Source organism: Xenopus laevis, chromosome 3S, assembly GCF_017654675.1.
Source record: "Xenopus laevis strain J_2021 chromosome 3S, Xenopus_laevis_v10.1, whole genome shotgun sequence".
NCBI classification, from domain to species: Eukaryota; Metazoa; Chordata; class Amphibia; order Anura; family Pipidae; genus Xenopus; species Xenopus laevis.
In genome coordinates this window covers 26620485-26642567 of record NC_054376.1, presented here as the reverse complement: position 1 = coordinate 26642567, position 22083 = coordinate 26620485, and the positions used below count along the sequence as shown (strand labels likewise).

The 22083-nt window shown below is 39.9% G+C and overlaps 1 protein-coding gene across 2 annotated transcripts; it reads right to left on the bottom strand.

Moving 5' to 3' along the window:
• Positions 1 to 336: 336 nt before the first annotated feature.
• Positions 337 to 20950, bottom strand: spata18a.S (spermatogenesis associated 18a S homeolog). Of its 2 annotated transcripts, XM_018255110.2 has the most exons (13): positions 20742 to 20950; positions 14922 to 15027; positions 14040 to 14155; positions 13400 to 13503; positions 12791 to 12886; positions 7837 to 7965; positions 7281 to 7515; positions 5634 to 5792; positions 4342 to 4517; positions 3432 to 3555; positions 2733 to 2807; positions 1957 to 2002; positions 337 to 761 (listed from the first exon to the last, which is right to left on the bottom strand). In XM_018255110.2, exons 1-13 carry the CDS (start codon positions 20826 to 20828, stop codon positions 754 to 756), a joined length of 1461 nt encoding a protein of 486 aa, XP_018110599.1. In that variant the 5' UTR covers positions 20829 to 20950; the 3' UTR covers positions 337 to 753. The 2 variants fall into 2 exon arrangements, with proteins under 2 accessions (XP_018110599.1, XP_041444058.1); XM_041588124.1 differs by lacking the exon at positions 12791 to 12886 and having other exon boundaries at positions 20742 to 20947.
• Between the last annotated feature and the right edge of the window lie 1133 nt (positions 20951 to 22083).

Genomic DNA, 22083 nt, shown 5'->3' with positions numbered 1-22083 from the left:
TAAGTTAACTTTTAGTATATTTTCAATAGGCCTTAATTTTTCTTTTGTATAGTTTTTGAATTGTTTTGCTTCCTTCTGACTCTTTTCAGCTTTCATATGACCCCATCTAAGAAAAAGGCTACAAATTCGTATTTTTTTTTTGCTTATTTTATATTCAGACCTCTCCTATTCATATTCCAGTCTCTTATTCAAATCAATGCATGGTTGCTAGGGTAATTTAAACCTCAGCAACTAGACTGCTGAAATCGCAAACTGGAGAGCTGCTGAATAAAAAGCTTAATAACTCAAAAACCACAAATAATAAGAAATGAAAACTAATTGCAAATTGTCTCAGAATTTCATTCTCTACATCGTACTAAAACTTTATTTAAAGGTGAACACCCGCTTTAAGTAACAAAACTTCATATGTGAAATATAGAATATTAGAGTTATCCAAATTTATCATATTTTTCAGAATTCATTTGATCATTTAATTGACATAGCCGTAAGTAAAAGTATGAGCATTCGCGTACTCTGGAAATACTGATAGCTTTAGTTATCTGCAGCATTTGACTATTGTATTACAAACACTATTTCAAACACAGTAGGAAGTTTATTTCCTATTTTCCTCCTTTGACGCACTGCATACGCACACTAGTCTTCGAATATCCATTCACATTATTGTACTGTAGGTCTGAGGTACTGGGAAATAAAAAAGCACCACTGTTGCAGAAGGGTCCCTGATGAAATGATTTGACACATGGTAGCAGATTGTTAGAATCCTATAGAGAGAAATATTTAGGAGTCAGTCAAATGGAAAGCAGGCTTGTCTTATATGCCCAAATAGTTGTGCAGTATGCTTGAAAACGGCCAAACTGCCAGACCAAATCTGAGCATATATGGCTAGTTGTATACAAAAAATTGCTAGAATTTTTCATTTAAATTGATGTATGTTGTCTTTTGTAACCATGACTTTTGTGGCACTGTTAATAGATTTCCCTGCACTCTGGGCAGCATGTCATGGGGGTTAATTTACTAAGCGGTGAAAATTCACCAGCAACGGCTTTGCAGCCACCGCAACACTTCGCCAGACGAAAATGTGCTAAAATGCGAAGTTGCGTCCAGGCCGAACGCTGGAGAAATTTCGCTAGCGTTACTTCGGCAATCAAAAAGAAGATGTACTAGCGTTCAATTATGCCGCAACTTCGTTAGAGGTCTTCGCTCAGGCTAATTTGCATAAGGTGGGAAATTATAAAGTTGAATGGACGTATATGTTGCAGCAAATACATTACAAAACACAAGTCCAGGGAACCTTAATAAAGAAAACAGAGTTGTTATAATGTCCTACACATGTGCCCACTGTATAGTTTATGTTCCATATGTTAGAAAGTGTATGGAGGTAACTGGTTACCCAAAATAAAATTTAAGGACTTTTGCAGGCTATATCTCTGAAAAAAAGGAAAAGACGCCAGCGTTTTTTCGGACTTAGAAATTTTTTCCACTAAAAATATGATGTAAGCAGCAGAAGAATGAGGAAGATCTATACACTCCAATGCACTTCGCCAGGTCTGAGCTGGCGAAGGCAAGTCTGGTGAACGAGGTAACGTTTAGTAAAATCCGCATCTTAGTGAACTTGCGGAATAACGTCCATTCGCCACAGTGAAAATTCGCCTGGCGATAGAGTGTGAATGAGTGCTAGCGTCTCTTTCTCTAGTGAAGTTCCATTTGCCCCCATTAGTAAATCGGCGAGATGCCTGAAAGTGGTAACGCTGGCGAATTGTTGTCACTTCACCCTTTAGTAAATCTGCCTCATGGTGTTTAAATGGCTGGTGTTTTCTGTGTGAATGCATGTAAATAAAGGAATGCAGCAAATGGAGCTGGTCCTTGTGTTTGTTACACCCTGTAAATATCATTATTGTAGTGCATTAATAAGTGAGACAGATAAAAGAACAAAGCTAAGCTAAGGCTGTCACTTACTTGGGGTGCCACTTCTTCTGGGGGAAGGACTGCGGCTTCTAGATGTCTGTGAAATAGAAGAGTAAAATGATCAGAGATATCATAGTGGCTGGGCAGACCAAGTACAAAGTGTTTGCAGCTCTTCAGAAACCCTTGCCATTTTTCAGAACCTTTTCCCAAGAAGTAATTATCAGTCATATAACTGCACCCATAGGTCACTGGGTTAAATCTGGTCAGGGACTCCCTTTTGTTGCTCTCTGCCTCTCAGACCTAATCACTACTGGTTTCTCAGTCTGTTCCCCTCTAATATCCATGAACCTAGGCATGAGCGATTATGTAGTGCAGGGCAAGGTGCAAAAAGCAATGCAAACCACTATTTTGTTTGCATGTTTGCACTTTGCACCCCAGACACAGGTCTTTGTGCCCCATAATGTAGTGTAAAGATCTGCCCCAACCCCCATGAATACAGTGCTGAGGCATGAGGGATGAGAGGTATGCAGGGGGAGACACATAAAGAATTATGTGCCCATAAGTCTTCTAGCATTGCATTTGGGGCCCCTCTTGTGATTGGCTTTTACATGTGAATCAATTGACAATCACTTATGAAATATACTGTATATATGGAACCAGGGTCACATGTTTTACCAGTAGGTGATACTCTGCAGTTGTATACATGTTCAAAAAGAATGGTATTAGGTGCCATGAACACATGGTATAGTTTAGTATCAATTGCTAATAGAATCAATCAAAACAATATGTGGAACAGACAATTCTGCTGCTGGTTCAAGGTCACATACCAAGTTGCGGCCTGGGCTTGCTGAGCGAGATCGGAGAGGGCTAGCGCTTCTGCTTCTGCTTCTTACTGAGCTCCACTGCAAAGAAAAAAAATAGTAATACAACATTTTGGACTGTGATGTGTTTCACCATGAATAATAAATTCTGAATCATTCACGTAGACAGAGTGCTGACCCATCTATATTGTACATATGATATTTTGATCCTGCACCTTGCATGAATTCCCTGGAATGAATGCTGGCATATTGGTGTATATATAATGCACAAGAGCCATGAATATGATGAAAACTCTACGGACATGAAAATTACACCAGGCAATGGGTTGTTACATTTTTCCTATCCAATTGTATTAAATTAATATGGAAAGGAGCAACTACAGAATTGGTAGGGGCGCACATTTTAGAAATCCGGCCCTGTATGTAAAGCATGGTGCAGGTCTAGTCACCAATCAGCAGTTAGCATTTACAGGTCACCTGTTTAATAGTTGATTATGTTTGAGAGTTAGGGACATAACGCAACATAAAAAGTAAACATTAGCTCCATTTTACTCTTATTTATTTGTACATGATATTGTTTCCTGACATGGTGAAAATACAATATCAAATGTGGAAGTGCTCCCATTAAAAATAACTATTATAATAACCACTATAATACAATGCCAACAGATTGATTCAAGGATAATTATAATCATATCATCTTACCAGAGCTCCTCTTTTTGTTACTGCCTCTCCTTTAACAATGACATCATCATTTTCCATTAAGGCAGGCCATACATGATAATAGACCAGTGGGGCTGTGTGCTCAGAATCATATGTACGGCGGTACCTAGAGAGTTGGGCAATAAATACCTATTTATTCTCCCAGAAACATAAAACTTCTCCTTCCTTTTGGCATACAGTTTGGCACATTCACTAGAAATACTGGACCCCTGGGAGGTATGAATATAGGAAGTAGCCAATGGCAGAAAGGTCATATGCAGGACCTGGCATCATCCACTCAAATAGCAACTGACCCATTGATCTTCCCCTTATATAGACTAGCTAGGGAAATACCCTCCTGAGTAAAACAGTGGAGACAGGGCTGGAACTAGGGGTAAACAGAAGAGGCAGCTGCCTAGGGTACATTTATAGGGGGCTGCTGGGCAGTTACCTCTAAAGTTGTTTTCTTCCTACCCCTAGTCCATGTTCGCACTCCTCAGTCTTACTCACCTTCCTTCCCTCTGTCACCCACCCCTCCGTCATTCTCCTCCCTTCTGTCACCCTCCCCGCCGTCGCTCTCCCTCCTGTCACCCTACCCTCTGTCGCTCTCCCCTTCCTCCTGTCACTCTCCCCTCTGTTGTTCTCCCCTCCCTCCCTCCTCTCCTCTCCGTCGCTCACCCCTCCCTCCCCTCCATTGCTCTCTCCTCTGTCTTTCTCCTCTCCCTCCTCTCCCCTTCATTACGTCGGGGGGGGGGCGCCTGGCCCGGCCCTGAGTAGAGAACCTGCTCTAGAACCTTCTTAAGGGGAGTCTCTACTACGTAATAGCATCTAGTGACTAGAACTAATATTAACAACTAATATAAAATACTATGTTAACCCATTTACTGATCATTGTTTATTAAGGGATTCTTACTTGCTCTCAGTAAAGAGTTCTCCATCAACTGTAAATGCTATGTCCAGCGGTGGATCCAGGGTCTGCATGGAAAAAGCAACTCGGCACATCTCTCGGATGAATCCACTGATCAGAATAAAGTCCACATCAGGAGGAAAGGAGATTTTAGGATTGACGTTCATGGCACTGATAACCTCCTAAAACAGTGGAAAGAGTGAAAGAATTCAGCACACGTGATACTGTGATTATGGATAACACACATATGTAAAACTGTAAAGCATAGTTTGTATATGCAGCACTGTACATATTTTACAACACAGTAACAGGGAGGAAAACCACTGCTTCTAAGTATTAAAATTTGATAATTTGTGATTCCTACTCTGTAGCAACAGTTTCGGAAAGGCCCTATACTGTTTCAGCAAACAATAAAACAATAGTAATCCCATGACTGGGTGATATATTATTCAAACATTATTCCTCAATAAATCCAAGAACAATTCCTCAGTTCCTTTATCAAAACTGGGGACACTCATTGTGGCATGGCATTATTTGTAGTTCTCACAATATTCTGAAAACTACTCCGACCAAATCCACACAGATTTCCCCCCTATTTATCAATACATTTTCCCAAGAAAACAATAAAATCTTGATAAAAATCTGAATGCTGCAACTTTTTTTATTTCAATGCCAAATACCTAAATTTTTTCAGATTTGATGCTCGAATACTGAGATTTTTTCGGATTTCACGCCCATATACCGTGCCTTTTGCAGAAACCCAGCGCATGAATTCTGCAGGTCTGAGTTGGAGTACTTTTTAATTTGGACTTTTAACACCATCTGGGTTTAATAAATCATGAAAAATTTGAGGTATCTTTTCCACGAAAATAGTATGTTTTTTCCCCTTTAAAAGTACAATCAGAAAAAAACAGACTTTAATAAATAACCCTCTTGAGTGTTTGGATGCTTCTAATGTACAGGTATGGGACCTGTTATCAAGAATGCTGGGGTTTTCCGGATAACGGATCTTTCTGTAATTTGGATCTTCATAACTTAACTCTACTAGAAAAACATTAAATAAACCCAATAGGCTGGTTTTGCTTCTCATAAGGATTAATTATATCTTAGTTTGGATCAAGTACAATCTACAGTTTTATTATTACAGAGAAAAAGGAAATAATTTTTAAACATTTGCATTATTTGGATAAAATGGAGCCTATGGGAGACGGCTTTTACATAATTCAGAGCTTTCTGGATAATGGGATTCCGAATAATGGATCCTATACCTGTACCACAACAATGGTATAGAAACTTACATTGACACTAGACTGGACATCATACAGATCTAAGTTGCGGACAATGTAGTCAATGATGGCATCTTCCAGTGATTCAGGTCCCATGTGAGAAGGAGATAGGGATTTGCGTACTCGGAGTCTAAACTGCCTAAAGGCCATCTTGGCAGCATGAAAAGATTCCTGCAAAAACACACAAATATCATTTGTACAAGTTCCTTGCTGTTTTGGCATTCACATAGTCCACCTTGGAAATAAAGCCTAGCAGCAGGAACAGGCATCTCCAGTCACAAACATCGGGCTTATGCTTTCAGCGCTAAAAGGATAAAATAGCTTTCTCCCAGAAAAATAAGTGCAAATAAACACACCAGGCTAAATGAATCAAAGTGAAAACAGCTGTAATCTAACAAGTTATTTTTTCACCATAAATGTGCTCATAACCAGCCCAAATGTTGCTATTATTAGGTATACAGGGATGCAAGAAAGGTAATCTGTTCTTGTGCAAAAGACCAAGAAAATCACTTACAGCAAATGTGAGTAACTCCAATAAACCATAATCCAAATGGCACTCATATAAACAGCAACCTGCAATGATTTGGATGCATTTTGTTCAGATCACGGCACAATAAAAAGCATCAAAACCATTGTACGTTGCTGTATATGTGCCATTTGCATAAAGGTTTATTGAAGTTGCTCATGTTTTCTGTAAGTGATCTTCTTGGTCTTTTGCAAAAAAAAAATAAAAAAAGATTTAATTTGGAATACGGTTAATTAGAGTTACACATTTCCTCCATAAGCAACAGGAGCACCAAATAGAGCACCATTTACATGTCTATACAGTTTTATGGCTACAAGCATTGTCTTGTTGTTAGGGTCTGCCTTATGCCTACACATGCAACAGACATGAATTTATTGATATTTACTCTAATGTTTCATCTGCTGGCTTGGCCTAAGTAAAGAGCCATCTAATTTAATTTATGCTTAGATTGGATGGGGATTTAGCAGAACGGTGTGAGCGAAGTAGATTAAGGGAGTGGCTATATGTTTATTTCTATTTGTGCCCATTCTACTTGCTGGCAGGTCCCTTCACCCATGGGCCCAGATGAGCAGTGGGTAAATAACTGGGGACCCATTTTGGGGGAGGACTCTACCATACACGTGCAGGTCCTTTAGACCGATTCTGCAGCTAATCTGTCCATGTGTGGGGGCTTCCGACGGGTCCCCCCCAATCAATAGGCCAAGAATCAGCCTGATATCGATCGGCAGGTTTGATTTTTATTGGCCAGTTGATGCGGTCCAACAACCCATTGGAGCCCATTCTCTTCACTGTAATCCGATCGTTCGCCAAACAAGTGGATCTTATAATGTATCGTCACCTTAGGGCCCTGTTATCTTTGATGGTGGCCCAGAGCACAGTAGCCACAGATACTGACAACCCAGGTTTGCTGGCTTTCAGGCAATTATATTATGGTTTAAAAGTACTGTGATTTATGTTTTGTATTTTTTAAATTTCTGTTCAAGTTAAATCTGCTGGAGAGCGGTTGTATTCAAGCAATATAATTGTAGGACAGCAGGTTGGATTCTTACAGACACAGTATCTAGATGTACTAAATAAAATAACCTTTCACACTTTAAAATATAAAATGTGCAAACTAAGATGCATCTCCGTACCACTGTGGCAATAAATATGATCCTCTGAACCATCTCCAGATCCTCAATGTAACGTCTAAGCATAGTCTGTGCATCCAGGCGATCGCTGGCAAATATATCATTAAATCTAGATATCAGGTGGGCTTGGCGAGAGGCGTTAGTGAGTTTGGCAGAGGTAGGGGACTCACTCCTGATAAATGGACTAGATGCTCTGCTGGAATGTCGAATAGGGCTTGGAGATCGGCTTCTTGCAACTCTAAAATAAGAAAAATTCACATCATACAAAAAGCTGTTTTTTGTATCTAATCTGAGCCTTTGCTACAAGAAGATGGTGATGCAGTGTTAACTAGTCTAGGATAGTACCCCATAGTAATGTGCAGGCCCTGCTGGTTTACGCATGGGTTGGGTTCAGGTGGCAAAACATTCCTTCAGATGTCTGCTGGTTGCTTATCTAGATAGTATGCCTGCCCCACTGTCTATCGGTAACATCAGGCGTGGGTATATAAATAATTATGGTTCATGAATATTACATTTACTTTGTAGAAATACACATTTGTACAAAAAAGTGCCAGCACACCTGCTTTTTAGGATTCCAGTCTCAGCTGACAAAATGGAGATCTCATCCTTCAAGAGGCGTATTTGTCGTTCATAGTCCTCCATGGAATCAAGAGATCTTAACTCCAGCTTCTCTTTAGCAGCTCTCAGCCTGAAAGCAGGTATAAAATGTACTCTGTCTTATTCCTTATCTCTAAATGTATATTTATCTCACCTGCTTGTTCATAGAAACACAAAGGGGGTATTTATTAAAACTCAAATTTCTCATAATATTAAAAATAAAAATTCCAAACCAAGATCTGGCTTAAATTACTAAAAAATCTAAAGGAAAATTGTACACGTAGGAAAAGTCTCAGCAAATTGTACGGCAATTCAAATTGGGCGACTTTTTCAAATTATTGCCTGAAAAACTCAAATCTTTTATGTTTTCAAACGAAAACCAGAGTCAAAACCCTCAAACATCATCTTCTAATTTTAAAAGAGACATCTGCCATTCCATTTTACATGACTTAGGTTTTAGCTGGAGTAATTTTGGATTTTTAGCAGCATTGGAGCATAATAAATCTTGAAAAATTCACGTTTTTCCCCTTAAAAACTCGTCCAAAACATTCGAGGCTTAATAAATAGACTCCAAAGTGTACAAATTGTATGATACAAAATGTGTCTCTTCCTGTACATTACTGAATTTAAAAGATTTATGAAATAATGTCTTAAACTATATATCAGTGGGAGTAGTACCATTTTATGAATTTGCTTATTTTTAACTCAATTTCATTATTATTATGATATTCTTATTCAAAATGATGGTAAATTGGGCTTGGTAATTGTGAGTCAAATGAAAATCTTATGAAATGTATAATAACAACCTTCATACTTGACTATTATACCTCTACCACTTTAGCCCCATGCCAAATATTCTATAGGGGCCCCAGTAGGTAGGGGTTATGCACTGGAAGCCGACACCCGGAAGGAGTCTGCCCAAAGCACTAGCAGCAGGTGGATATAGGGGGTATATTTAGGGGCTGTAGACAATGTTCTTTCTATGATATGACACCAGCACACAAATGTTTTTATGTACAAACATAATTCAGAACTTTCTTGAACCAACAACCGTTTAAAAAGTCCACACAAAGACACAAAGAAAGAAATAGTGGGAACATCGGATGCTAAGCTTTAAGCTGTTTCAACGCAATATTTCTAAAGATGATAGGCCTCATTTCCTAAGGATACAAGGGAAAAAGTGTGTGAAACTGCCAGCAACAATGCAGTAGTCCCCCTGCAGCAGTGCCCAGTGCTTACATGTGCAATATTTTATCCGGTACTTGCGTTCCATTCACACAGATACAAGGCCACGAGTATGTGCTATGGGTATGAACCAAGTGCTCATGTAAAGGGAATGGATTTGTGCCTCTTAATGATCAAGGACATGAGCCATACCTATAGTAAATGAGCTCTTATAATGAGATTCACCTTTTGAAAATGTGTTGTGTGGGCAATATGGCCTACAATGTCCAACAGAAATACCAGACTGAAGGGCCAAACTGACAATTAAAGTTTATCAATTTAGTTTTTGACTAGTTGGCCAACTGACATGATCACTGAGGTGCCCTGAAAGGCTATTGGGCCATTGTCAGTTTTTATGGCCCAAGTGTTCATGGACTACAAAGATTTGCAATCAGGATATCTTCTAAAAGGATTGTTTTATAACATAACCAAATGAACAAGTAATGCATGTAACAAGAAAGACAGACACATTTCCCAAAGTAGGTGCAGAGAGACAACACAAAACTGAATGCCTTACACAATTCCCCTGTAGAGGAATGCAATCTGTTATTCGGAATCCCATTAACTAGAAAGTCATGAATTATGGTAAGGCCATCTCCCACAAACTCAATTTTATCCAAATAATCAGAATTTTAAAAAAAGATATTTTTTCTCTGTTGTAATAAAAGAGTACCTTGTACAACCTTACAGCCTATTGGGTTTATGTAATGTTTATATGATTTTCTAGTAGACTTAAGATATAAAGATCCAAATTACAGAAAAAGCCCAGATCCCTAATTTTCTGGATAACAGGTCCCATTAACCAACATTAAAGGTATCTTGTCATCGGAAAACATGTTTTTTTTCAAAACACATCAGTTAATAGTGCTTCTCCAGCAGAATTCTGCACTGAAATCCATTTCTCAAAAGAGCAAACTGATTTTTTTATATTCAATTTTGAAATCTGACATGGGGCTAGACATTTTGTCAATTTCCCAGCTGCCCCTGGTCATGTGACTTGTGTCTGCACTTTAGGAGAGAAATGCTTTCTGGCAGGCTGCTGTTTTTCCTTCTCAATGTAACTGAAGGAGTCTCAGTGAGACATGGGTTTTTACTATTGAGTATTGTTCTTAGATCTACCAGGCAGCTGTTATCTTGTGTTAGGAAGCTGTTATCTGGTTACCTTCCCATTGTTCTTTTGTTTGGCTGCTGGGGGGTAAAACGGAAGGGGTGATATCACTCCAACTTGCAGTACAGCAGTAAAGAGTGATTGAAGTTTATCAGAGCACAGGTCACATGACTTGGGGCAGCTGGGAAATTGACAATATGTCTAGCTCCATGTCAGATTTCAAAATTGATTATAGAAAAATCTGTTTGCTCTTTTGAAAAAATGGATTTCAGTGCAGAATTCTGCTGGAGCAGCACTATTAACTGATTCATTTTGAAAAACAATTTTTTTTCCCATGACAGTATCCCTTTAAGTAAGGCACATTCTTGACTTGGTCTTGCACCAAAAGCTGAGATGCCCTACTGCCCTTCCCTTGTGAAAAGATGTAACTAAAAAACCTTTAACAATTGACATTTTAGAGTTACTCTTTGTTAAATAAAACTCTTCACTCATCCTGAGTTATGGAAACAAGCGAATGGTCTGAATCTGACGCCTGTATATCCATCCCATAGATTTCCGATGATATTCAAGTCGGGGGACTGTGACGGCCATTCCAGAATATTGTACTTCTCCCTCTGCATAAATGGCTTTGTAGATTTCGAAGTGTGTTTAGGGACATTGTCTTGTTGGAATATCCAACCCCTGTGTAACTTCAACTTTGTGACTGATGCTTGAACATTATCCTGAAGAATTTGTTGATATTGGGTTTAATTCATCTGACCCTCGACTTTAACAAGGGCCCCAGTCCCTGAACTAGAGACACAGCCCCACAGCATGATGGAACCTCCACCAAATTTGACAGTAGGTAGCGGGTGTTTTTCTTGGAATCCAGTGTTCTTCTTCCGCCATACAAAGCGCTTTTTGTCATGACCAAATAACTAAATTTTTGTCTCATCAGTCCAAAGCACTTTGTTCCAAAATGGCTGTGGATTGTCTAAATGAGCTTTTCAATACAACAAGTGACTGTTTTTGACGTGAGTGCAGAAGGGGCTTCTTTCTCATCACCCTGCCATACAGATGTTCTTTGTACAAATTGCCCTAAATTGTAGAACGATGTACAGATACACCATCTGCAGCAAGATGTTCTTGCTGGTCTTTGGAGGTGATCTTTGGGTTGTCTGTAACCACAATCCTCCGCATATGCCGCTCCTGTATTTTTCTTAGCCTGCCAGACCTGGGTTTTACACCAACTGTGCCTGTGGCCTTCCATTTCCTGATTACATTCCTTACAGTTGAAACTGACATTTTAAACTTGTGAGATAGCTTTTTGTAGCCTTCCCCGAAACCATGATACTGAACAATCTTTGTTTTCAGATCTTTGAGAATTGCTTTGAGGATCCCATGCTGTCACTCTTCAGAGGAGAGTCAAACAGAAGCACAACTTGCAATTGGCCACCTTAAATACTTTTTCTCATCTTTGGACACACCTGCCTATGAAGTTCAAGGATTAACGAGCTAATCCAACCAATTTGGTTTTGCCAGTATCAGTATTGAGCAGTTGCATTCAAATTAGCAAAATTACAAGGGTAGCCAAATTTTTGCACAGCCAGTTTTTCACATTTGATTTAATTCCATACAACTGAATACTGCTTCACTAGAAATCTTTGTTCAGAAAACAGCCCAGTACTCAGATGTTTATGGGAAATGAAAGACATGCCACTATTATCTTTCTTGTTAAAAGTGGAGTCAATTATTATGCAGGCTGAGAGGGGTTCCCAAACTTTTTCATATGACTGTATATATACCCGACTTAGGACTGTAATGGCATGTTACATTCAAATTTGTTTCTTTTTGGTGCAAATAAAGACATTAAAAAATATATATAATCCATATTAGGACAAGCACATTATCACCTTTCAAGTTGGAAAACACAGTATCTAAGACGCCAGCATAAAGCACTATCATGCCAATGCCTTACTTTTAGGGCTCTTACTGACGAGCGGTTGAAGCTGCGCTCCCCAGGGTTCCGTTTTTCTGCTTTCAGCTGCAGGGGAGCGCAGGAATAGACGCATTAAGCTTTTTTCAATGGGTCTGTACTCACACAGACGCGTGTAGGCGACGAACGCAGGTTGAGACGCAACATGCTGCATTTTTCCTGCGTTCGGCGCCTACACGCGCCTGTGTGAGTACAGCCCCATTGTACTGCGCTCCCCTGCGGCTGAATGCAGAAAAACGGAACGCAGGGGAGCGCAGCTTCAACCACTCATCAGTAAGCAGTGGCGTAACTACTGGGGGAGCAGGGGGTGCGATTGGGCCAGGGCCCGCACCCCCTCATCGCCCCCTGGCAGCTCGCGCACCACTGTGTTTTTAGGTAAATTCGGCTGTAAATGCAGCCGTTTCCGGGTGTAAGGAGGGGGGCGGGGCCCGGCTGCACGTCCCGCACCAGGGCCCGCCCCCCTCTAGTTACGCTGCTGTCAGTAAGAGCCCTTAGTCTATACTGCATGATTACTGGCAAGAGGTGGTAGAGATAGTTGGAAAAGTGCCAGCTCTTGCAGGATAGAACACAGGATTAAATATGCAGTAACACAGGTGTTAGTTTCCTTACTCTGCTCTGAGCTGTAGAATCTCGTCCTCAGTTGCCAATAAAGTGTTTGCAGATTTGTTTTTTGTGTCTTCTAGATCCATTTGTGTTTCTAATAATCTGGGGTTAGAAAGAAAACCATAAGTAAGATATAATAAAAATGTTCAATGACAAAATTTATCATTTTTTTATTTTTTTATATGTCAGTTTGTAATAGAAACTGACATATAAATTTAAGTGGCAAACTTGGAACTATTGTCCTACACCAAGGGGCAGAATAGTAAATTCGAATTTGGATTGGAATTTTTGGGTGTCAAAATTCACACATACCAATTTTAATCCCCCTATTCGAATGTACATTCGAATGTGAGATTTATCACATCTCGACTAATTCGAATATTCGCCACCTAAAACCTGCCGATTTCATGTACAAGTCAGTGGCAGAGGTCCATTGAGCCATCTGGAGATGTTAATAGCCTTCCGGACATCAGAGTTTTTTTTTTCCGAGAAAAACTAGATTCGAACGAAACGAATACGAATTTGAATTTTCAGGTCGGAACCGTTCGATCGAATATTTGCATTGTCACTGTCAAGGAAAAACGTTGTGACAAAGTGCTGCCATAATGTACTTACTCTTGTCTGACAGAGTTTAGTTCAATTCTTGTAGAAGACAGCTTGGATTCTACGCCATTCAATTCTCTTTCATGGCTTGGAGATAATTTTCTGTCCATTGATTCCTGGAATGTAATTTTTTGAAATTAAAATGCTTATAGTAGTTCAAATGGATCTTTTCTAATACAATCACCCAAGACCCCTAATAAATCCAAGGAAATAGGCAAAGCCATCAATCATCAATGCATGCAATCCCCAAATCCTGCAAATATCTCCCATCATTACCCTTTTCAATTCATTATGAATTAGGATTCTGGCACATACAGCATTTTTCATCTGCCGATCCACTTTCCTTCAGACATCCTCCTGCACAAACAGGGTATTGGTAGCCTTACTATCATTTTCTGTGCCACTCCTTGGGCTGCTAAACCACACCCCCTCTGGCTAGTAAATCTTTACAGAACATAAGAGAAAGTATAGTGGCCCTTTAACCTACATATTTAGGAGACAAAAGCATCTGAGAGGTACTTGCTGCATAATAATTAAAATTTTAGCATAATGAATTAAAACTTGCTTTCCCTTTAACATGTTGTGCCCAAGCCTATTCTCACATTATTCGTTCCATTTTTTAAAAAAAAAAGACATTTCATTTTTTACATACATTTAAAATACCAAAACTGTTCTCAGAAAATGATCCTGAAGAAGATGTAGAAAAGCAGGTTCCCAACCAAGGCAAGAAACGGCACTTGAGAGTTTCCACACCTGCATACTGACCGCCTAGAAAAGAAAAGATATTTTATTATATATAAGATATTCATGGCACTACTTCTAGCAGCAATTAAAACAACTTACACCCACTATAGGACACTTCCCACAGATCTAGAACTAAACCCTAAAAATAAATATGGTTAAAAATGCCATATTTTATATACTGAACTTATTGCACCAGCCGAAAGTTTCAGCTTGTCAATAGCAGCAATGATCTAGGACTTAACACTTGTCACAGGGGTCACCATCTTGGAAAGTGTCTGTGACACTCACATGCTCAGTGGGCTCTGAGCTGCTGTTGAGAAGCTAATCTTAGGGGTCATCACTAATTATCCAGCAGATTTTGCCAAACAAGCAGATCTCTCCCTGATATGCCCATCATAAGGTGGGCGATATCGGGCTGATTTGATCGTGGGCCCTAGAATTTGATCTTGGGCCCTAGGGCCCAACGATCAGATTATAATGTAAGGAATACGGGCGGATGGATTGCACGATCCGGCGGGATTTTTACCCCTATCGACATCTGACGGACTCTCGGACAGATATCGATTGAGGAAGCCTGTCGGGGAAGCCTGCCAGCTTTTATTGGCCCATGTATATCCACCTTTAGATAGTGTATGTAGCCTAGCAATTAGGGCATGGGCACTGTTAGAGGATGTGCATTTATTAATATATATTTTATATTATTTATTTTATATAAGGACTGAGTTATTTTTCATCCAGTGTTTTTGTTGTTGTGGGTTATTATTTTGGATTGTAGACAAATACCACTTACCTTCCCGGGCTGTAACGCTGAGAATTTGAAAAAGTTGTCCCTGAATTTTGGAATTCAACTCGAGAAGCTCGCAGCACACATTCAAGTTACTGTCGCAGGAATTGATCTGTCAGAGAGAGTATGTAAACCATCAAACCATAATTTGTTTTCTCAAATCAGAAATAGAATGCGTTCACTTTGAGTGATAGCTGAGCTGATATAGATCAGGTAAGATGTGCAAGGCTGTTTTTGGCAGTTTCATTTGGGCGGTTCAGGAGGTGGCAGGGGGTATAAAACCAAACTCTGTACTGCTAGTTCTGCAAGCCACTTTGGGAACTGGAATCTTGGATAGCTAAATGCTGCTGCATTGTTTAATGATCAGAACCACCAGCAATGAGCACAGAGGACACAAGGAGGGAAAGGCAGGTGTTGCTTTCAATACCAATACATTTACAAATAACATTAGAATATTGAAATGAGTAATTATTGTATACTGGAAAGTTGTTTTGAATTATATTTTCTTTAATTAGGCAAAATGTTATTTTTGTTTTTATGCCAGCACTCACTAATCCCTTTAAAGGGGTCATTCACCATTAAATTAATTTTCAAGTAAGATGTAGAGAGCAATATTCTGAGAAAATTTGCAATTTATTTTAGTTTTTTATTATTTGTGGTTTTTGAGTTATTTAGCTTTTTATTCAGCAGCTCTCCATTTTGCAATTTCACCCCTTTAAAATAGAACTAACCCATGCAATGCATTTCTGGGCAACAGTCCCCTGCACAGATAATCGTTCCTTTGAGGATGGATTACCCACTTAATTGGAAACTGGTGTTATTATCTGTGTTTACAAAACGTAGAAGTTGTGGCTTTTACCATGCTGGCCAACAATACTTCCCATGGCAACCAAACAGACTCACCCAACATGATCAAGCCATGATCTACTGTATGGATGCTGTTGCTAAGTAATTATGTAAACAACTATTAGTAAAAAATACTTTTTTAGGACAGGTAAAACAAAGTGAAGCTGCAAGCCTTAGGCTAGGGCCACAAGGGGGCCTAAATCAGGCTGCTGAAATATGCAGGCTGATTTCAGTCCCTACTGTGGCCAGTATTCTCCTCTTCCTTTCGCATCCGGAACCATTGGGCCACACATTGGGCCACGCTTTGCGCCACTTTGCCAGGTGCAAATTTGCTACCACTATGCTAATTCACTAAAATGTGAAGTTACATCTCGGCAGCCGAACAATGGCAAAGTTTCGCTAGTGTTTATTCGTTAGCGTGGGCATTTGATTACAAACTTTCGCTAGCGCTAGTTTCTGCCTAGCGAAACTTCATTAGTACTCTTTCGCTTAGTTCAATTTGAATAGGGCGGGTACATAAGTGGCCACTTATTTTTAAAAATTATCAAGGAAGCAAAATAAAGACAAAAGAGATCCTCTAATGTCCAAGACATGAGCTCACCCTAAAACAAATGTGTCATGCCCCTCAAATAGTAAAAAAAAAATTATGTTTTTTAATAGTTACAACTTTTAAAGACAATCCCGCTTTAAAATATGAAAAAAAAAGCCAGGTTTTTTTTTAATAATTTTTATGACTTTTGAGCATACAGGATATGATGTCACCGACATAAGATTGAGGAGGCTGTAGCATCATCTGATCACCAGGTCTAAGCTGGAGAAGGAAAACTCTGGCGAAAACAGCTAACGTTCTGTAAAATTGGCACTTTTTGCAGAGTAATGGTTTGCATGAGCGAAAATTTGCCTGGCGATATGGAGTGAAACTGCACGACAATCTCTTTTTCTAGCGAATTGTCTCCTGTTAGTAAATTGGCGATCTCCCTGAGGATGGGATTTCTGGTGAATTTTCGCTAGCAACGGCCACTTCGCCCTTCAGTAAATCTGCCCCATAGTGTAGACTTTGTGGTAAACACATTTGCCTGGTTTTGGAGCGAAATGCAAATTCTTGTGCTTCTTCGGCAAAATCAGCCGAGTGTGTTCATATCAGAGTATTCTGGATGGGAAAGGAAGAGAAGGCTACTGTCACTGGTAGGAGCTGTAATTGGCCTGCAGATTTCAGCTGGCTGATTTTGGCCCAGTGTGGCCCTAGCATTACACCACACTATAATGTTAAACTACCTGAGAGGAGTGATGCGAGCAGAGGGGCTGATTCAAGGCCTGCATTTATCTGTACAGTTACATGTCTTGCCTAAGATGGGAAAAAAATTACTGTGCATAAAATAACTGTTTTGTGATGTGTTTAAGGGCGAGGGCACATAGTGTTGGCTCCACTGCTCTCAGTTTGTTTTTTTCTGCAGGCTGAGAGAAGCAAATCTGCTCTCTTCCACATCTCTGTGTATCAACATTGAAAAGTACAATTACACCAGTCTTGCCAGGTCTAATTTTCAAAGCCAGCCAAAGTCAGCTACAAAAACAGCCCAAAACTAGACAAGAGGCACTTTAAGTAGCCCACAAATAACACAATATGTGCAGTGAAAAAAAGTCTAAAAAATAAATATATGTTAAAATACGCCTTTTTCAAATTTTCGCCTTTTGCTAATTTTTTCATGAAGCAAAATGTGACAAATGTGCCCTTCATCAGGGGCGTAACTACAGAGGGGGGTTCAGGAGGTACAGGGGCCCCATAAAATATTGGTAAAACAGGTCAACCTCTAGACATTTTGAATCCTCATCCGCATCGCTCTCCGGTTCTGAGGTATCTCTCTCTGCCTCCGCGTACGCTTCTCTGGCCGCCGCCATCGGCGCCATTTTGGAAGCCGCGCGGTCCGGCTTTTTCTTCACAAACAGCGGGGCCAGATCCTGTTGTGCAGAGGTTTGTCTCCGCATTGGCGTCTGCTCCTTCTCCGCTCTAGTTTTACCGGTTTTCCCCATATTATACCGTGCTTTTCAGGCCACAACCGACGGCAGGCTAGCAGAGCCCTCTTAACATGCGGCCATTACTCTCGGCGCCAAGCCACGCCCCCCCTCCTCTAGACATTTTGGTGGCGAACAGTTTTTGCCCCAAAATTGTCTAAAATTGTCTAAAATTGAGGAAAGTCACTGGAAAATGCAAGAATAGGATGGGAGACTGGGGTACAGAACCCAAAATCTGGTAATTCATGACTTCTATATAACTCAGTCCCATTGCATACTATGAATTATAGTCTTACATTAAACTTGGCAGTTGGCAAATTGTTAAACAAAAACAACATTACCCAACATGCACTGGGAGGCGCACACTGTTGCCTGTGAACAATGAATAAATATGGGCTCAGCAAGCAAAAAGCAAGGACAAGGCCCACCTTGTCAAACAGTGGATCCTACAATCTTTTAGATTGTAAGCTCTTTTGGACAGGGCCATTGATATCAGTTGTATCAGTTATTGGTTGTTGCTTTTGCAAATGTGGGCAAAATGCACTTGTATAATATGATTGTATGGTCTTGTTCATTTTTATTCACAGTAATTAGAGCAAGTCCCAGAAAAATTGCATAATAATACTTATTTTTTCAGTCTGCCAAATGTATTGTACAACAAAAGTGTTTTTTCCCCAACATGTAGAGGCTTATTCATTTATATTAAAGTATACTGTCATGGGAAATTTTTTTTAAAAAAAAAACACGTCAGTTAATAGAGCTGCACCAGCAGAATTTTGCACTGAATACCATTTCTCAAAAGAGCAAACAGATTTTTTTATATTTAATTTTTAAATCTAACATGGGGCTAGACATAATGTCAGTTTCCCAGCTGCCCCCAGTCATGTGACTTGTGCTCTGATAAACTTCAGTCACTCTTTACTGCTGCACAGCAAGATAACAGCTGCCTGGTAGATCTAAGAACAGCACTCAATAGTAAAATCCAGGTCCCACTGCGACACATCCAGAAAGCAGTTCCATCCTAAAGTGCTGGCTCTTTCTGAAAGCACATGACCAGGCAAAATGACCTGATATGGCTGTCTATACACCAATATTACAACAAAAAAAAATACAGATGTCATTTTATATTGTGTATATTTAATTATTTGTAGTGTAAACAGTGTAACTTAATAAAAACTACACCATAAAAATCATGACATAATTCCTTTAAGGTCAGAAGTCCAAATTAATTTAAAGCAGTCCATTAAGATCAGTGCAGCTCCCAAAGTTTGGTATTAAAGGTTTTTTTCACGGAACAAATCTTAAATTTTTAGAGCTTTTTAGAAATATAGGAAACCCACATTTTTTTTAAGATTATTGGGAAAAAAGTGGGCCCCATAGTATTATTCCAAATACTCTATGTTCTAAAGAAATGGAGAATTTATAGGTGTAAATGGAAAATAATCATTCCCAGTATCATTTATCAGCCTCAAAGCACAGCCCTGTTGTCTCTATGTATCTGAGCAGTGACAGTGTCTAATATCCTTATAGTGTTGCAACATCAGATACAAGCACTGTTCTGCTCTGAATGAAGCATACCATCACCATGGTAAGAAGCGTCATTAGTTACTACACTTTCCTGCAGTTTTTTCTATACAGGACAAGGCAAGGTGTAACACAAACACAAGTGTACCCGTGTATAATGCAGTCATCGATTAACCCTACTCTTGGCTGTACCTGCACAAAGAGGGTTATATCAGTAAAACTGCACATGCATATATGCATTACTGCTGTAGAAATATGCAGTGTGTTGCTAAAAAGCTTATTATGAGTTGCATATTAAAGGGGTTATATCTTATAGGAGGGCTCCTTTTGCCTAGAAGATGTATTAGAGCTCACCAGACATCATGTCTCTCTACATGCAGGATTTGTGCAAAAGGCAGTTATTTTGTTAGATTTTGTTGGTACTGGAATCAGTTATTTGAGTGACCCCCCCCACCCCCATTAGTAGAAGAATAATAAGGAAAATCATTCAAAATCTATAAAAAAAAATACATAATGATTCTGGGAACATTGGCCCTTATTCAGATTCAGATCATAGCTTAAACGGGTTGTTCGCCTTTTTATTATCGTGTTATTATCTTTTAGTATGATGTAGATAGTGATATTCTAAAACAATTTGCCATTGTGGTTTTTTTCCTTATTTAGCTGTTTTATTCCGCAGCTCTCCAGTTTGCAATTTCAGCAGTCTGGTTTCTAGGGTCCAAATCACCCTAGTAACCATGAACTTGTTTGAATAAGAGACTGGAATTTGAATAGGAGAGGCCTGAGTAATAAAAAGTAGCAGTAACAATAAGTGTGCAGCCTTATGATGGTGATCTCTCCCCATTATGCCCACATTGAAGTGGGCGATATCGGGCTGGTCCGATCGTGGGCCCTAGGGCCCAACAATTGGATCATAATGCATCCGATACGGGTGGTTGAATCGCGGGACCGCACAAACGCACAGATACGGCCTTGATCTGACAGGATTTTTTTACCCTGCCTGATCAGCATCTTCCCGACTTTCGGACAGATATCGATCAGGGACGCTAGTCGGATGGACCCACACACAGGCCAATAAGCTGCCGATTCGGTCTGTCGGCATCTTTTATCGGCCCGTGTATGGGGGCCTTTACACACAATTGTTTTTTTAGATGGGGTCAGTGGCCCCCATTTAAAAGCTGGAAAGAGAAGAAAGCAAATAATTCAAAAACTAAAGAAAAAATGAAGGCCAGTTAAAAAGTTGCTCCGGATTAGCTATTCTATAACAAACTAAAAGTTAATTTAAAAGTGAACCACAATATATATATATAATAGATGGTTAAGTCAGTTTGCAAGTCTGCTGCAATAACTGCAACTCTGCACATATATAAATATATAAATATATGTATATATACACACTACAAAAGCTGGGGGGAGATAAGAGTTTGCAGAGTCCAGCTTACTCACATGATAGTCTTTGTACCAGTCATCCAGTTTATCCTGCAGGACCCTGCACTTCTCACTGTTGGCCAGTCTCCTCAGGGTGCCTGCCATGGTGGTGCCTGGGAACAGTTGCAGAGATGTCCTTTGTCTACTGTTCTCTGCTGCCAATCACTGTTTATATACAGGGGGAGGACTCTATTCATTACTGTGCTGTTGCCCTGCATGGGAGCCAGGGAAGCCACAACCAAGTCACACATTTTTGTGTTAGTTGTAGCAACGGCTTTATTCCAGCCCCTCCCCTATGGGCCTACCCCTTGACTATTGTCCCCATCACCCTGTAGTTATTCAGCCTGGCTGTGTAACAAAAATGTGCTGTCATGTGATTAGCCATGTTCAAATAAGTCCAATACTACTACTAATGTTTTGTGCAACATATGGATCACTTGAGGTACTTTTGTGCTATCCAATGGGCCTCTGGTCTGGAATACCCTCTTGCTAAATTAGGGTTGCTGTCTATATATATATATATATATATATATATATATATATATATATATATATATATATATATATTGTACCTGCAGAAGTAAAGAGTAGAACAATACATCAATAGAACAATGGTCAATACAATAATAAAATAAAAATAAATAACGCTCATGTAATTCAGTAAGTGGTTCCCAATATATACAGTTTATTTTACTCTATAATAATCAGTTCATACAAATAGTTCCATTCATTAATGTGCGTATAAGTCAGTCAATGCAGTGGGATCAGTGGAATTTACTTTAATTTATTGGGGGGGTCAGTGGAGTTTGCCCTGCCTTAATTGACTACTGCCTTATTGTAAGGTCCACAAGGACCGCTCACCCTGGGGGTCAAGTGGCCGGCAGGGACGCCCGCCGCGTGGTTCCTTGCTCCTCAAGCGCCAGTTCTCCTATGTCGCGTGGCCACGCTCTTCCAGGTTTATGTGCCGGCATGATGACGTCACGTCGCTTTAGAGCTAAATTCAAACGTATTTAAAGGGACTTCTGTAATAATCAAATTGCCCGTTGTCAATGTTAATCGGTTCCTGGCTGTGTATTCCTAGTGAATCCTTTCTGATAACCCTGGTATTGACCCTTGCCTGCCTGTTTTGACCAATCTGAACTCTCCAATCTGACCCATGCCTGTCTGCTGACTATTCTACACTCTCCAATCCAGATCCTAGCCTGTCTTACCATTCATTGTACTCTGCCTGTACCGACCCAGCCTGTCTGACTATTCTTGAAATCTGCTTGTGCTGGCCCGGTCTGCCTGTCCACACTTTTCTGTCTGGCCAGTCTTCTGAGCTGTGTTGCCTTCTGTCCAGTACCCTTGTTAAAATGAT